This window comes from Haliaeetus leucocephalus, unplaced genomic scaffold (genome assembly GCF_000737465.1).
Source record: "Haliaeetus leucocephalus isolate CR32 unplaced genomic scaffold, Haliaeetus_leucocephalus-4.0 Scaffold1, whole genome shotgun sequence".
NCBI classification, from domain to species: domain Eukaryota; kingdom Metazoa; phylum Chordata; class Aves; order Accipitriformes; family Accipitridae; genus Haliaeetus; species Haliaeetus leucocephalus.
In genome coordinates this window covers 7,180,367-7,198,568 of record NW_010972437.1, presented here as the reverse complement: position 1 = coordinate 7,198,568, position 18,202 = coordinate 7,180,367, and the positions used below count along the sequence as shown (strand labels likewise).

General features: G+C 36.3%; 1 protein-coding gene across 3 annotated transcripts in view; it reads left to right on the top strand.

Annotated features, from left to right (window-relative positions):
* ABI2 (abl-interactor 2) overlaps positions 1-18,202 on the top strand; it is a 70,564-nt gene that overhangs the window by 19,745 nt on the left and 32,617 nt on the right. For all 3 annotated transcript variants that reach the window (XM_010565422.1, XM_010565431.1, XM_010565411.1), the window contains exon 2: positions 10,459-10,626. In XM_010565422.1, coding sequence (XP_010563724.1) covers positions 10,459-10,626 — 168 coding nt within the window. The remainder of the gene's footprint in view (positions 1-10,458; positions 10,627-18,202) is intronic.

Here is an 18,202-nt window from a genome sequence, read left to right as displayed (position 1 = left end):
ATAAAATCTGTTCATCTGGTATTGCTAAGGAGAAAACAATTGGTGCAAATAACATTTTTTGTGCAGCAGAATGTAATTACTGTATGATTGTAGTTTGTTCTAACTTCTGAAGGCCACTTTGCATCTGAAAGGTAACTTTTGCAAATGCTACAATGACTTGTTTTATTTTTATCAAGTTGCTGTAAAATCAAATTTGAGTCGAATTGAATTAATCAATGATTTTTACTTGTACACTCAGTGAAAACTCTGCACGCTAAAGCATCCTTGGTGAATGAAGAACTGTAGAGAGCAGATGCGTGAGATAGTAGAATTAAGCCTGCGGATCTTTGCTGTTTCTGAGGTTCTTCATTCAGCACATTTGTATTGGCTTAGTCTCTTACGGCTGCAAATATGTTGATTTTGTACTGATATTAAAGTGAAAATTGGCCTTGGATTTGGAACTCTGATAATAATTATGTTGTTGTATGAACTAGAAAATGATCCACTTCTCTCAGCTGTGTTATTGCAGAAGAGCTAACAGAGTAGGGTGAAGCCTGCGCTGATTAACAGAATGAGCGGTGAGTCTTAAGTGCACATGGGGATAGATTTCCCTCACTGCTGCTTGCTTCTCAAGCAAGAGCTACATCTGGTTCTGTAAAGCAGTGATGAATAACTATTAATATAGCTACATATTAACTACATTTTAGATGTAAAAGCATTTGGATGCTATCATGCTGTTCAGTTTCTTGTGATCTATCATTTTAAACAATACTTATGTGTTGAACAAACTTTATTATAACCTTGTCTAGTAGGCTTATATGAATGCAGTGTTCCCTGGGTTTTTTTGCATAAACAGGACTTCAGCTCTACTTTCAAAGAATAGGAACTTGCTGGTTCTGGTGAGAGCAGGACATTTGCATGTGAAAACGGGTCATCTGTGCTTGTGGATGTATGGAAATAAATACTAAGTTTGATCCAGGTGACAGTCAAGAGAAACAAATGACAGATTTGTTGCAGTGATGCTGGCAGCACGAAAACAGTGGTGCAAGTGATTAGATATCAGGGAAGCTGTGCTTGTCCACAGCTATCATTTGTTATCTTTTTCTTTTGGGTGCAGTAGGCTGATAGCTTGTCATAGATTTCAAACCAGTGAGTTAGTTTTGCCCTCACTAACAGCCTTGAATACAGTCTCTATTCTTAAAAGTTGCTTTTCCATTTAGGACATTAGGCTTCGTGTATATTTCTTTGAAAGGTAGCTTTCCTAGCTGTTAATCAAACCTACGTTTTGAGGCGCAGCATGGAAATGAAAATATCAAATGAATCAACTGCAATGAATACAAAAGACTTCAACTTAATGCAAATGAGCTGATACTGACTGCAGCAGATTATTGATACTGAGTTTCAGCTGGCTTAAAAATTAGGAAGTCACACTTATGATCAGGAAATTCTAGTGACATTTAGTGCATCTTTACAGTTTTTTTAGTAATCTGAAAAACAGAACAACTTGATATCAAAGACTTTACAAAAGTATGAACGCTAAGAGTATATTCCTCAGCTAGCATGCTTGTTATTAGTATTCAGATAAATTAAGCTAAATTATCATAATAATTAAATTATAATAATTACAATAATCTTATATTCATATCAGTGGAATATGATTAATGCAATTAACCTTGCATTTGGTAATGGCTCTTCTTTTTTAAATATCTCATTTATTGCTTATTCTTTGAATGTTGTTTGAATTATAAAATCTAATGATAGTTTTGATGCATTCTTAATTCCCAAACTGGTATCTTCTGTAATGATTGTGTTTGGCCTAAATGCCAAAGTTACTTATACAGCTTTGTTGATTGCTGTGCTTAGATTACTGTGTGATCTCAGCTCAAAAGGTAATGTGTTTGATTAGATTTAGAATATATAGAATTCACAGTACTATGAGAGTAGTCCTAATCCCATTTCGAGTTGTATTCAGATAGAGTTTACTTCAGTAACTTCACATTTAAAGGTGTTTTAAATTTTAAAAGCACTTTGTGTGAACAGCAAGTGAAATGCTTTCATTTAGGTGATGAGTAGAGACTTTGGATGCAATTGTGAGGAAATGTACTTTTCAGTTTGACAGATGTTTATAAGGTGGGATGGTTTAGGTGCCTGACTGTCACCTCTGTCTGTGCCTGGATGGTCCACTCACAACTCAAGTTTCATTGTAGTGCTGATTCTTGCATTGTGTATTGTCACTTCTGAGAGTAGTTCACTAATAAAAAAGGAGTCATGTCACTAGGAGACTAACATGCTCCGTTCTTCACAGATGGGACAAAGAGTTGTCAAGCAGGTTACTTTAATTATAGTTAGCTGTCCAGATAAGGTCACGTTAAAATTATGAAGCAAAAATACTGTCTCCAGAGTCTAGAGCTACCATTTTTATGAAGTTGTATGCCAAATTACCAGTCCCATTAATCTTGTTGCTTCCCCTGTGGCACGGCCTCAGTGTATCTTGCTGCTTGTGTATTCTTCTGAATACAGAATAACAGAAAGTTGCCTGAGAACTTACCAGTGGGTTTGTGGAAGGGTATGTGTGAAGAAGTGTTTCCCATTCATATCTGAAATGTTGTTTGCTTATGTTTCTTAACACTTGATTAATTCGTAATGTTTAGGGTGTAGAGTACATGTAAATGGGTAAGATAACTATCAACTCTCCTTAATTTTAAAATAAATGTGTATACATTTGAGTAGGGTCATGAAGCAATCAAGCTAGCCCTCCCTCTTCCTAAAATAATGATAACAGCAGCAATTACACAAATAAGCAATTATGTAGAGAAAAATGTTTACACATAGAGGTGAATAGTTTAGAGATTATAGTATTAAAATTGACAAAGAACAAAAAAATCTACCCCCAACTCCAAGTACTTTGGAGCTCTAGTTATACTAAGAACAGGTAGACTGCATTTCCCCCTGTGTTCAGTGTACTAATAGAATACATGGATCCCCCTGCACATCTGAAAGGGAAATTTTGAGGTTTTCTGGTAGTTCTGTGGCATTTCTTTTTTCAGGAGCTCTGGGAGATCTCATTTCCTTCTGTTCTAAGATGTCAGTGATTGCTTCTGCTTTTTCATGCTTGTTTCACCCGCATGTTATAGACCAGCTACTTACCAGTTGTATGGTACATGTTTTTCATGCTGGGAATGAGCAGTTCTGGTGGTGAAAAAGGAGTAAGGGATATTCTTTAGCAAGTAAGTATTTAATGAGGTAGTTTGTTAGAACAGAAAGCTATTGTATTTTTCACTGGCAGTTATGTAACTTTTTGGCATGATTTTGGCATAATGATTGGATTAATGATGCTCAGTTTTCTTCTCAGTCATTTTTTCTAGCTTACGAAAGGACCTCAGAAAGCACTTGGATGGGCTAAGCAAATACCATCTGTGCAGTTGAATAAATGTGTGTAAAATATTTAATTATGTATGAGGCTTTCAGTAACTTTAAGGAATTTAGCAACAATTAAAATGGAAAGGATGATATAACAGCTCAATCTTCTGTTTTTCCACAGGAAAACTGAAGTGTGCTTTGTCAGTATTGCAGTTGGGCACATTTCGTACTGAATAACACAAGCTTGTTGAACTCTGTGGCATGTAGCTTTTGTTCTTGAGGCTTCTTAAAGCTGATGCAACCTCAACAGAAACCTGAGAGGTTTTGCTTGCTGGTCTTAAGACAAATGCCTGCCTGGATCTGTATTAACAGTAATGAAAAGAAACAATTGTTACATTGATTAGATGAAGCTAATCTTCTGTCTCATTCTTAAAATTTCACTGTTACTTTTTTATCACATGTATTAAATATGAGTTTTGTTTCACTAAACATTACTGTTTTGAACAATAGCAAGAGATGCTGTATATGTTGGGGAAGTGATTATTAAATTCTGGACACACCCTTCAGTGTAGTTAGTCCCATGTCAAACTGTTTAACCTCAGCTTCCACTTCGACACCTAAATATTACTGCATAAATGCATTGTATGCTGAAGAGTTGATTTGAATATGAATTGAGATTTTTCCATTCAGAAGTCTTTTTTCTAAGAGTTTTTTAGGTTTAGGGTAGTTGTGAGTGACAGTAGGCTCAGAAATGCAAAGCTCTTTTTCTTTTCCCTCTCAATTCAACACTAAATGTTAATCGTGGAAGAATTTTTTTTTTTCATATTGATATTAAAGGCAACAACTTGTGTTAATATTCTGTAATAAGAAATGCAATTTCTTTATCAACTCATAGGTCCAGATATTTTGCTCATCTAATAGAATTTGTTGTATAAGTTTTGTTAGCCCAACTGAAAACTTTGATCTTCCAAGTTGATGACTAGTGGTTAAATAAGAATTTTTTTTTTTTTTTTTTTTTAGAGCTAGAGCAGGGAAGAAACTTAGCTACAATAACCAACTAAACTGCCAGCAGCTTTTAGCGCTTCCTCTCATGCACCACTTTCAGAGCTCTCTTAATTAGCTCTTTCCAATTCATAAGAGCTGTATTTTTCTTTTTTAACATGTTGCCATCTTTGAAGTCTTTCCTTTTTCTTCTTATTTGGTAGCATTTGTAGCATTTGTTAGTATTTCTTCTTTCATCTAGTGGGGTTGATATTCTGTAAATCTTACCATAGTGCTTATGTTGCCTCCATCATTTATTTCCTTGTAGAATTTCTTTCTGCATTAATGGCTGTCCTTTTGTACAAAATTGTTTAAGTTCTTAACAGTGGCATAACAGACTTTACCACTATGTTCTGGTGGATCTCACTTTGGGGTGGGAGAATGCATTAAATTCTCAGTTCCTTTCTAGCCCTGCGTTTTGTGCTCCGTATGCCTGTAAGATTTCATTTTACTGTTCATATAGCCAAATTATTTTGGCATTTTGCATACCTTACTGCATGTTTTATTCTCCCATCTGCCCCACACTCTCCATCGAGTATAATTTTCTCTTATTTGTAATTTGGTTTTATATTTGTTTTTGTATAAATACAAAAGTTTGTATTTCCCTAGGCAGGAGAAAGAACACTGAGAGGTTTAATTCCTAAATTAAAAGGATATCTTATATAGTCAGCAGTCCAGGCCATTTCTTATTCAAATCTGATAATGTAATTATGCTATGTAAATGGAACTTTCAGAGTGGCTAGAAAAAGTAATGCCTAGGCTTTGCATCCTGACATGAAAAGTAGTCATCTTTGCACTTGGTGCAGGTTGAATTCCACATCCTTTCTAATGCTAGCAATTTGGGTTATACAATCTAATATAAAAATGAGAAGTTTTTTCAAGTGAACATTTGTATCATCATTCCTGAGCTGTATTAGACTTAGTGTCCATCTTTGGACTGGTATGTGAAAGTGGAAACTTAATAATTCTCCAGTGTTTGAAAGCAAGCACATACTGTGTATGTAATCCATGCCTTTTCTGACTGTGAAGTCTGTGCATTTGTAGCTGACTTGAATGACTTCGATCTTCTGTTATCTAAAAGCCCCAGCTCCGTATAGAGTAGTCACTGTAGTCTATGTTGTAGCTCTCAGACGGGATCCATCCTGTGAAATATTTCCATCTAGTCTATAGTTTTGTTGTGTTTTGTTTTCTGGAGGAGGCAAAACAACTGTTTTAGTAGTGGGTGCTTCCTACAAATGGAAGACATTCTCCAGGGGAGGGCTGGGCAGAGCAATAGGTGCTGCTGTGGCTAAGTGCATGGGGTACCACTTCCCGCTGCAACAGAGGTAGCCTCTCCCAGTAGCAGCTGACACCATCCTCATCCCATATGTGGGTGGCAGGAGTATCAGATGAGCTCTCTGTGCTGAGTTAAAATGGTGCTCTTAGTTACTGCTCACTGAGAGCAGGAGAAAAGGATGCTGCTTTGTGACTCAGCATGGACCACCTGATGTATGGATTGTGTGGAGAAAAATGATAAACAGAATAGATGCTAAGCTGCTGCATGTGAATTGGATAAGGTGGGCACAGAAGACATCAATGATCCAAACATTTTAAATTTTTAAGGCTGTGAAGATGATCCAGCTGTGGTGCTAAGTATCTTCTTAACATTGTCTGAAAAGTCGAAGCTGGAAGTTTAAAAGGTGGAGATGCAGCAGCATTCTTAACACAGTTAATGGAAAAATATTAAGGGAAACAAATGAGGCACTGTCCACAGGTCTTGTGAAAAAAAAGTTATAGGTAGTTGAGGGCTGGCAAAACTGCAGTGATATCTACTTTCCAGCACTTGTTCCTTTTCTTTAGCAAGTGAAGCAACTCTGGATAGTTCTTCCCTCTTTATTCTTGATTGTGTGCTTCCCTGTGTTTCTGTGGCTATGCAGTGGTTTGGATGAGGGAAAACTCATATTTTGGTTTACGGATCAGATAATTTTTGTTTGGGACTCGCCTCCTGGTCTAATTTGCTACAGCAAAGGGAGTGTGCAGCTTCTGTTGGGGACCTCTACCTCCACAGGTACTGTTGATGAAACTAGAACCTGAGTCCATAATACATGATTAGTTGCTCAGACCATGATTTAGTAAACGTCATTTGCTCTTCCTTTGTAACATCTACTTAGTTTTGCTAGGGCAAGTGTTTGCAAGTTTGCACGGCAAGGAATAATGGAATTGACTGGAGTTTAAAATAACCATTTGTTTCTTAGGTTTTTTTGTAAACTACATTAGGTACTCAAGCCACCACGCGGCCCTACAGATAAAGTACTGTCACAACAGAATGGATGTGTTAGGACTAGGAATGAGAGGCTGTCCATGTTGGCAGTGTTGTAGAAGACTTATTTGTCAAACGATGGCTTTGATTACTTAAATTTAATATCCATTTAAAAAAGTACAGATCAAGCTGATATAACAGTTGGAAGCGTTGCTTCTCTAAGTGGTGTGTGTATAGATGTTACGATGTCCATTTTTTTTCATAGGCATGCAAAATTTTACATGCATGAGTGCTAGATTAAAGATATTTAAAAACTTTAAAATGGAGAGATATTCAATGGTCTGTTTCATGGCATTTAATTTAGGTCAAGGCACTGAAAACATACTTGCTACCAGTTCTTGATCATGCTGACTGCAAATGTTCTGAGAACTGAAGGGCTTCAAGGACCCTGGTTAATATCCTTAAGTATTCACTGTAACGAGTCTTCATTTTGTTATAATGAACATAGCAGAATATGTTTCTCTTTTTTTTTCAATATTCTACATAGAAACAGTATTCCATAGGTTACTGAAACTAGCGTTGAGAGGCTATCAGTTTGATTAAGGCCAGATTAGTATTTTTATCTTTCACTAGAGAATTTTGGTAGATGTGGATATTGAAAAAACTTTTTGCCTGCCTTACAGTCAGGCATGAAGCATATTGGCTGGTATTTTGTTGTTCTGAAGATCAGAGTATCAGACCTTAGTTTGATGAGGGTTATGTTTGAATTTGGTTTACTGATAACTTGAAATCATTATCTTATTTGCAGGAATATCTTTAGTTACATAGTTACACACTCAGATAGTTACCAGTGTACCATTTAGTTGTCTAAATCTGTTGCTAGGTTTGAGCATGGCAACAGTTGTAAGCAATATAATTTGATGGCTATCGGAAATATACATGGGGAGCTTTTTACACAGGAGCATATGATAAGTTACCATCTCTGGAAGTCTGCTTTCCAAATTGAAAGTTAGATTTCATACTAAACACAACTTACTGTTTAAAGTTATATTTTAACTGACATTTATTATTACATCTCCACAGGGGAACTTTAGATTTGCTATAAGTATTCCAGACTGGTTCCTAGTCATTGTGTGAGACCCAAGTTTTTACCTCTTCAAGGTTTTTAGGGTAAACTTAATTGTTTTAAAATGCTGTCATTAATTAATTTTGTTGTTGTTGTTGTGAAATGGCTTGACAACAGTGGGTTCAAACAGTCATTTTAATTTGAAAATTCAACATATTCTGCATCTTTCAGTATACAGGGAGAAAGTTCAAAGTTTAATTTTGCTGTGCCAAGCATGAGTGGAGTTTGCTTCACAGAATTTTGGGTTCTGTATAAAGGCATGCAGAGCAAATCATAGTTGTTCAGGTTATCAGCCAAATACAGAAACTAGACCTCTCAATCAAAAGGGTTTGTGTGCTAGTAACAGTTCCAAATGTGTTTATAGGATTGTTGTTTTACGAAATTTTTAATGTGTTTGAACATTGAGAAGCCAGTTCCTTGTTGGTTTGAATGGGTGTGAATGGGGGTGACTTGAATTTGCCTATTAGGTTATATCAGTGGAAGGACTAGCTCTGAACACATATTCATATTTGTGCTTCTTTAAGCAGTAAAACCATGGTAGAGGCTCATAATTTCTAAAATGATAGATTGTTTTCCTTTTGTTCTCGACACTTGGGCTATTAATGAAAAAAATATTGGGTTTGCTGGCTTCTACTCAGGTCAACTGGATGTACAGTGTGCTAATGTAAATCGGCAGTTTCTGCTTCTATAAATAGACTTTGTCAGCAGCTGCAAAGCAAAACTGACAAGCTTCTGGTCATTTTTATTATTGCCATTCAGAAATAGTTTGAATAGCTGTGAAAGTGTCTGGTGGTATATATGCCTGCTGTAGTGATATTTGCAGACTGAGCTGAGGTTATGAGTAGGGAGAGGGAAAGAAAGAGTGTATTTGTAAGCCAGCAGTGTGAGAGTAGAGGCAAAGAGCTCTGTGTTCCTTCATTAGGGAGTCCTTAAGCTGAGTTTGAAGCTCTTTTATATAAAAGACATGCTGTCCGGCTGGCTAAAAGTCGTGAGTTCTTAAATGGGGTCTGGGGATAGCATTTGCCTAACTTCTTTATAGCTGGATATAAGGCAGCCTTTACAAGTTTGCTCTGTTGGGCAACATCATCATACTGTGCCCTGAGAAGCTGTCTCTTAAAATTTTCAATTCCTTCTGCTGCTGGGTCTGGTTTTGTCTGCTGCATGGGAAAGAAACAGCTAGGCAAGAATGCTTACATTCTACAGCATTCCTCCCCCTCCTTCACCATCGTGGGAGCTCTTGTATGGCTGAACAGCAACTGCTGCTGTCCTCCTTTCTAGAAGCAGACTAGGAAGTGGTACCAGTGTGGCCTGCAAAAAGGAATGCTGACAGGCCAACCGAGTCATCATTGTTGTTTGTGGACAGAGGAAAGGTTGCCAGGAAAGAAAAAATACTGAATATCTTTCATGTGAGCTTTTAATTGAAGTCCTGTGTCTGTGTTTACATGTGTGGGTGGTTTTTTTTTTCTTGAAAGGTAGCAGTCTTCTTTTAAGGGTCTTACTACAACATCTCAGGAAATACCTTTGGCTGTAAGAATTATTTTCCTGAAATAGATATGTCCTTACTTTCAGTGTTTCCCAAAGTACATATAATAAAATGGATGGTAGATTCAGCTTGTGCTGAAAGATATGGAATGATTTTATATTCCCCCTCTAATAAAAGCACATTTCTTGAATCTTGATACCCTACCTCTGTGAAAAATATATAAAGAAAAGGAAATTATGAAATACAGTATTATAATGGCAGGTGGGAGTAGAGAACATTTGTCAACTGTTGCTTTAGAAACAGCACCATCAGCCTGTGAGGTGGCTAAAGATCACCTAAAAGTGAAATTCAGGGTATTCCAAAGCCTTGGAAGCTGGAAAGTTTCTTAGCATCTTAATTGTATGTTTTACCAGTGCTTTAATCTGTATTCTTTGTACTGAATTAGATCTTGGTGATGTTAACTATTGTTCAAGGACAAACACAGAACCCTGACAACTAGACTTTTGGCTTATTATTTTTAATGTTGTTTGAAATGTATGTATGTTTTAAAACTTCTAATGGATGTCTTCTGGCTTGATAGCCTTGATATTTTTAGGTCCTCTACTACTAGAAAAATGGATCATACTAATTCTTCATAGAAGAAAATACTGACTGTGAAAAAGCACAAAATACGTTTAAAAAGAAAACATGGACTTGTTATTTTAAAAAATGAGTCCTCTCATTTTATTCAGCTACTATTTTAAGGGAGTAATTATAGTTCATTCACTGTGAACGACCATTTGTGACAATAATGAGGTCCAAATAATTGGGAGAGATGAGGAATATGGTATTTGGCAGATCCTTGCAGGCTGTTATGAGATCTAATTGAAGTACAAAGTTTAGAAGAGCTAAATAGTTCTAAATAATGCAAAGTTTAGCAGAACTAAAGAATAAGTATCTCAGAGTGTTTTTAAAGTTTATGGCTAAATACTGTATAAAAAGTTGCACTTTAAGTATTTCAAGAAAAGATGACCATGTTGTATACTAGCTTAATTCCTTTTATAAAGTATAGAAGCTCTTAAAACACAAAGTATCTTTTGTGGAATGAATGGAAAGCGGGAAAAATGGTAACTTTGATGTAGAATTAGTTTGACTTGTGTAATTCTTTGTGCTTTAAAGACAGGCCAAAGACATTCCAAGAATCTTTGTGTGAGAGACTTTAGTAAATAAACCTTTTATTTCTGCTTCTAGTCAGCAGATAAGCAGCGAGCCCTGGAAGAAACCAAAGCCTACACAACTCAGTCATTAGCAAGCGTAGCCTATCTGATCAACACTTTGGCCAACAATGTTCTCCAAATGCTGGATATCCAGGCATCCCAACTTCGACGCATGGAGTCTTCAATCAACCATATTTCACAAGTGAGACTTTTTTCCTGATTTGTTCTTGAAATTACATAGCAAGTAAAACTCTCACCTGACATTTTGTGAATGAGAAATATAGTTGCATTTAAAACAGAAGGATGCATTTCTTCTCATAGTAATTCTGGGAATGGGTGTCATTGTGTGATCTTGTATCTCTGTTAGTGTAAGCATTTTACATGGGAAAAGAGGTTAAATGTATTCTTGGCCAGTTTATTGTTTGGAGAGTGGGCCATTCTACTTAAGTGAAAAGCACAGAAAAATTGGTAATTGAAAAATCAGTATATTATGTTAAGGGACAGATTAAGCTTTCCAACTCCTGTTTGGTGACTTACTGCACTTAGTATTTATTGGCTACAGGCACTTAAAATTAAAAGAAAGAAATATGAAATGGATGGTGGAAAACAATACGTGTCATCTTTTTAATTTTCCTGTTGCTGTAATACTGGCATCTAATGACAAAAGCATAGATGACAAGAATACTTTGTTCCTGGCTTTTCTTAATAAAATGTACTTTGCAATGACATGAACAGAAGGCAAAATTAATGTTTCAGGTTTGTGCATGGCTGGAGAACTCCTGCCATTGTTTGCAGTTTTTCTGAGCAGCAATAAACTAAGCTACTATTATCAGGAACCCATGTCCCATCACCACACTGATGATGAGAGAATTTTGACTGCCAGAGTGGGCTGAGGATGGATGATAGATTTAGTGGAGGTTTACATGCCAATGACAGATTAAAAGAGAAATTAAGAGTAATGATACAGGGCTTTCTGTTTTTCTGTTACTGGAGAGTTGATTGGCATCCTTACTGAATATTTTGTGTCTTATTTGATCGATAGATTTTGGCTGCTAGGGTTTCTTGATTTCCATGTGATAATGTCATAAATTAAAATAAAGGATATTGTGGTATTTAGAAAGACATCTGAAAGTAGGAGCTGTGTAAGGTAGGAAATAAGCAGATTGAGCTGGTCTGTTAACTTGCTCGTGCTGAAAGGGTTGCTAAGCTAGTAGACGTTTGAACCAGCAAAAGAAGTGAATAATTTTATGCTAGCTTAATGGGCTGAATTGGCTCAGTGAGGGGTCAGATGAATTCCAGAGCAGGTACAAAGGAAGGGGTGGGAAGAATTTTCCCTTCTGGTAGTAGTACGCCATTAGATTGCCTCAGTTATCTCATTCAACTGCATCCTCAAAAACAAGCTGAGAAGTTTGATTTCTTCTGCTGCATGCTTCATGCTTCTTGTTAATCCATGGACAAGTCAATTCATTTTTTTTTCCAGAAAATGTCACAGATTACTCTGTGTGTGTGTATGTATATGTGCCATATATATGCTCTGTGTGTGTATATATGTGTGTGTGTGCTTGTGTGTATATGTATATGTGCCATATATATGCTCTGTGTGTGTATATATGTGTGTGTGTGCTTGTGTGTATATGTATGTGCTTCTTGACAGGCTAGTGCCAGCTGACAAGTATTTCAACTATTTAAGAGCTCAACGCAAAAGACTGTATGTGAATAAAATTATTCGGATTCATTGGATTTTGTATTTTATAGATGTAGAAAGTTCATTTTGTCACACAGTTTCTGTAAAGTAGCTTTTTGGGGAAAGGGCCATAGCATTTTGATTTTTTTTCCTTCTGAGAAGCTGAGATTTATGCAGATTGAGATGCTAGGTTAGATTGTCTTTGGCATTTATACAAAATGGCTAGTTATTTAAAATGGAGCACAAAATTACCAGCGCCCAACACCTAATGAAGATGTATCTGCCAAAATTCATAGGCTGCACTTGAACAACCAAAAGAAGTTAGGTTTGGGGTTTTTTTTAATATTGCTGTAAAATTGAAAATTGAGTGTGTTTTTCTGTTTTGTTTTGGGTTTTTTTTGAGTCTGCATCATCCATATGTAGGATGCTCCCAAATCTTCATGGAAGAAATGATATCAGAGGAGCAGACAGTATTTGAATTTTGGATATTACATACAGGAAGTGTGTTGATCCGAGGGACTTTATTAAGTTGAATTCAGTATGTTCAGAAATGGCTTCATCCCATGATACCAATGTTGTAGATGGTTATATAATCTGTCTTAATTTCAGTGGTTATTTTTCTTTTAAAAATGAATTTATTTTGTCATAGTTTCTGTGTAATAAATAATTTCTTCTCAGGAAATTTGATTATGCTTCTGGAACAAGCCTAACCTGCAGAAGACTTCCTGGGTCTTTTTTATGTTGGGTGTAAAGTTTAGTGGACTTTTTCTAGTACCGCTTAAAATGCCTCATGGTGCAATACCTCATTGCCAAGTTATGATTTCAGTCAGTCTGACTTGAAATGATGTCAGTAACGTAGAACAGAAAACATGTTGGTAATTACCATCTGCTCGCAGTGCATTAATGCTTTGGTCAGTAGGTATTGATATTTAAGTTTAGAAGACACTAATGCAAATTATGATCTCTGGATGTGTAATTCTGCTTTTAATTCTGATTTGGAATTTCACATATTCTCCAAAGAAGGGAGCAAAATCATTTGGCTTTTAGTAAGAAAACTTTTTCAAAAGTGCTTGTCTTGTTGAAGTGTAGCTCAAACTGAAAGAGATGTGATTAACTTTAGAAGATAAAATATTCTAGTTCTCTGTTCATTGATAGAATGCCAGTTTATGTCACTTTGTATGTTTCTTTCTAAATGCCAACTTAATGAAAGAGCTGAAAAGGAAGCTGATAATCATTTGTGGTTTTTCAGATTATATATAGGTCCTGAATAAGGAAATCATTACCATTGAAATTATTTTTATGCAAGTGATTAAGTGCTATTGGTTTAAAATTTAGGATTACTTTGATTTGGTCTGAAAGCTGATGAATCTGTTCTTATTTGCCTTCTTGAACCTTGTCCAGAACTAGATGATATGCAGTGTTTCATATTTGGCTTAAAATCTAAATCCTAAATACAGATCATCTGTATAAATATTTATACTTGTTAAAAAAACTGTGTTACAGTTTTCAAGTTAGCAGACACTGTGAAATGTTGCTAATGTCCAAATTCTTTAATTTAATATGGCAGATTGTCAGGTTTTAGCGTTTGTATGGTGAGAAATGTTTTTTCAGGTTTAGTTATAAAATACTCTTAGATAGCAAGGTCATCTTTAAAACTCTTCTCTGCTGCTAATTATATAAACAAGCATGTTAACATAAAGGTGAGTGATAGTGATGAGTTATCTCCAATGTCACTGCACGATGGAGAAATCTGCTTCATCTTCTTCTTGCAGAATCTGACTCCCATGATACCGGCTGTGAGAACAGGTATTGAGCAGACCACAGACTTAAACTTCTCTGTAGTCAGCATGTGTTGCTTAGCTGAACTGTAGCAATATGGGTGAGCTGGTTGGTCTCTGCAGGGAAGTTCACTTGGACTTTCCATTGATAAGTTAGTAAAGGCTTGTAACCATTTTCAGTTGTGTTATTCTTGCAAGTTACAAGAATATCCAAACTCTTTCCAAAATGGTAATGCAAGTCTAATTTTCCACAGTATATCATACCTGTTCATGGAGCAAGTAGCTTTTCAGCATTTTTGTATCATGACCTCTTTCTTTGTGTGTAAGTTCCATACAACTTGAGTTGAGGCAATTAATGTTACATTTCTAACATGTCAGAACTAGACAATTACTCATTTTAAAGTAATAATCCATTTCTCAGGGTAATTTGCAACTAGTTTGTTTAAATTCTATCAAATAAGCTTAAAAAAAAAAAAAAGCCCAGCAACACTAAATTTAAGCGACATTTTCTTCTAAGATTTTTTTAAACTTCATTTTAAAAGCCCAGACTAACAGACTGCCAATAAATCGATAAATTTAAATTGGAATGTTTTGAGGAGAAGAAGAAGAAGAAGAAATCGAGACTTCTGGAGACTTTTATTTCTGAAATTTCACTACAGTTTAGACTTTCAAAGTGCTGTTGTGGTTTAACCCTGGCCAGCAATTAAGTACCATGCAGCTGCTTGCTCGCTCCCCCCCCAGCAGGTTGTGAGGAGAGAATCAGAAGAGTAAAAGTGAGAAAAATCGTGGTTTGAGATAAAAACAGTTTAATAACTGAAATATAATAATAATAATGATGATGATGATGGTGATGATAATGAATTGTAATGAAAAGGAAAATAACAGAAAGAATTAAAACCCAAGAAAGAGAAGTGATGCAAATGAAAACAATTGCTTACCACCAACTGACCAATGCCCAGCCAGTCCCTGAGCAGCGGCCCTTCTGCCAACCTCCCCCCAGCTTTATATTGCTGAGCATGACATTGTATGGTCTGGAATATCTCTTTGGGCAGTTGGGGTCAGCTGTCCCCCCTCCCAACTTCTTGTGCACCCCCAGCCTCCTCGCTGGTGGGATGGCGTGAGGAGCAGAAAAGGCCTTGATCCTGTGTAAAGCACTGCTCAGCAGTAAGGAAAACATCTCGGTATTACCAACACTGCTTTCAGCACAAATCCAAAACATAGCCCCATAGCAGCTACTATGAAAAAAATTAACTCTACACCAGCCCAAACCAGCAGAAGTACTAATTTAATACTTTGAGAAATTTCACTTCCAGGTAGAAGAAAATATTTCTCAAAACTCCGAGTTCAGTGACTTTTAAGTGAAGTGGTAAATAGTGTTAACTTTGGAATCCCAGAAATGATTTAATGTTTTTTCTATTTTAATCTTTACAGATCTTGAGGCTGTTTTTATTGAATTCAGTATGGAAACTTGATTTTTCAAAATGGCCAGAAAATTCCTAATAGGAAAAAATGCAGTGGTTTATACCTTTTTGTTTTTTTTCCCCTTAAGCTATCCCTTGGCTTATTGCAGGCATCTTGGAAAGCATATGAAAAGATGATAGTAATGAACCTAACGTCTAACAAACTGTCATTTAAAAGCTTTTGCCAAAGGTAATGGAGCTATGGAGGAAAAAAAAGCGTAGTAATGCTGTCAGGAGTCTGAAATTTCTTGTTAGAAAACAGTGTTTTAAGTTACAGAAGGGCACAGTGCATCTCATCTGCTTTTCCTGACAGACTCTCCAAGTCAGGTGTTTTGTTAGTCCAGCTCTAACCCCAAAAACTTCTCAGTAGAAGTTTCTAAACTGCTGAATAAACATTCTGCTAGAATTCTTCTGTCTCACTTAAGGGATTTATGATAGATAGTACTAGAAGCAATAATTACCTGTGTGTTGGGGATAAGTATAGTAGCAGGTTAATCTTTGTTCCTTTCTCTACTAATCAAATACCACAGTGTTCCTTTCTGCTGTTTTATAGGTGTCTTAAGATCTTATGACTCCAGTAGTCTACTAAGCAAGAAAATGAAATTTTTGAAAAACTTGCCAGCAAAATGCTTTTCAATACAATTTTAGGAGTATATACCATAATTAGGTGCTGGTTTTATACTCTTAGTCATTCCATAGCTATTCAAGGTAAAAAAGATGTTCTGAGTCATCATGCAAGAGAATTCCCATTAGATGACCTTCAGGTTTTAATTAGGTTTTATGCATTTCATTGTTTGTTACTGTAGTCATGCCTCACTGATCACCATAGTCCTTAAGGAAACCATTTGTACTCACAACTCCTATGAATAATTAAAAAACAACGCTTTTCATTCATAGAAACAAGTTTTCACAGTGCCAAGATACCATTGCTACAATAACGTGCATTAAGTATCTGTACTCACACTGTATTTACAGATAATTGCATAAGAAAATACTAAAAGAACATCTTTGAAGTTGCAGTGGTCAAGCACTTGAAATGGAGAGAAAGGAAGAAATCCTCTTGCCAACACTGCACTAATTACTTTACTTTCTTTCTGATTTGTAGATCAAAATTAAGGCTCTGAGAGCATAGTGTCCAAGGCATAAACTAGTTTTGAATGACCAGATTCAGACCCATAAGGTTCTGATGCTTCAGTACATTTGAAACATCATATAGCATTTGAGGTGCAGCTGAGGTTGTTCAACATTCTAGCAAATGGTATCAGAGGCCTGTGAGACAACATACAAGGGTCAGTGTAATGTTTCTGCAGTTCTCTAGTGACATGTCTAGATCACAGATGAAGTCTGAGATAATCGTAGAGATTGAATTTCTCAGTGGTATTAAACATGAGACTGTCCTCCAAGTTGTTGCAGTCACATACCATTCGCTTGTCAAGAAAGTACGTGCTTTCTAACTCCTCAAGAGATGAGGTGAGGATTCTATAGACGGTCTCTTTGGTCTGACAGCTGCTTGTTCCACAACTTCTCCTTCCACTATGCTGCAAAAGCACAGGTCTGGCACAGAGAAGGGATAAAAACCTGTGATGGAATATAAAATATTGAATCTTATCCTGATGCAGAATGGTACGCTTTTGGTACTCTGGCCTGGAACATGTTTATGTGCTCTGTTTGGACTGGTGCTTGTACAATCAATAATATGGTAAGAGCTATGAAGATCTGATCTGCACTGTTGTATTGGGGGATGGTATATAGACCTGGTCATCACAGGGAACTTCAGGAAGGACTCTGGCAAAATTGGTTGGAGAGCGGTTTAGTTGTTTAGTAGTCGTAGAAGTATATGTGTTTCTGTTAAGCTTGTATGAACAGTGAATTTCTGCAGAGTTTATATATTGGCCAAATCTGGGTGAGTTTTTGTGAGGGTGATGGAGGATATGTCCTAGATAGTTTAACTACCCCTATTAAATTTCAAATCATTGCTCAATGAACTCAAGCTTTCCAAAGAGAGGGTTGCCAACAGATTTTGACCTTGAATAATCTATTTTTTCTATAGCTGTGTTTTAAGAAATAGCTGTGCAGCTTTAGTAGAAACCTTACAGTTCTAGGCAGGTGGTACCAGAGGTGGCAGAAATGTACATGACAAAGCCATTTTCAGTGTTTAATTTTAGCAAAGTTGCAAGATCTTGAAAATATGTTGCTGGAAAATACTAGGTAATCTTGATAGATAGTAATTTAAGCTTCCATATAATGCCCTTGGTATTTGTGGAAATTTTTCTCTGGAAAGAATGTGAAGAAACAACTTCTTGGAAGTGTTGGGGTTTTTTGGGTTTTTTTTGTTTGCTTTTTTAAAAATTTTTGTAGTTTTAAAGGTTGTGATGGTTGCACAAGGTAATACAGGGTCCATTTTGCTTGTTTTGCTATCAGTAGCACAAACAAAGGGGTAAAACAGTGTAACCAACCCCACTGCCCCAGTCCCTGCCCACAGAGAAATAAAATTTTAAAAATGTGTGTTCTGAAAAGGAGTTCTCATTTATACCTGTTCCTTAGTTACTGCAGAGCCTGTCTCCTAACTGTGAAAAGTCTGCCTGGTGCCACTTACGGTCACTAAAGTGGTAACAAGAAATCCTATGAATGTTTAGAAATCCTAATGGTGGTGATTCTGGCTGTTTTCTTACTTTTTTTTTAGCCTGTAGCTAAAATGTTTGTTCACAAATCTGGTCAATTTCCTATAAGGAAAGCTGTTTTGTGAGCAAGGAATTATTTTTGTTTTACATGATGCAAGCAACTCCGTCCACCATTATTTTAAGAGATTTTACTTTCCTGGAAAGGATACATAAACTTTTTGGTAACTTTTTCCTA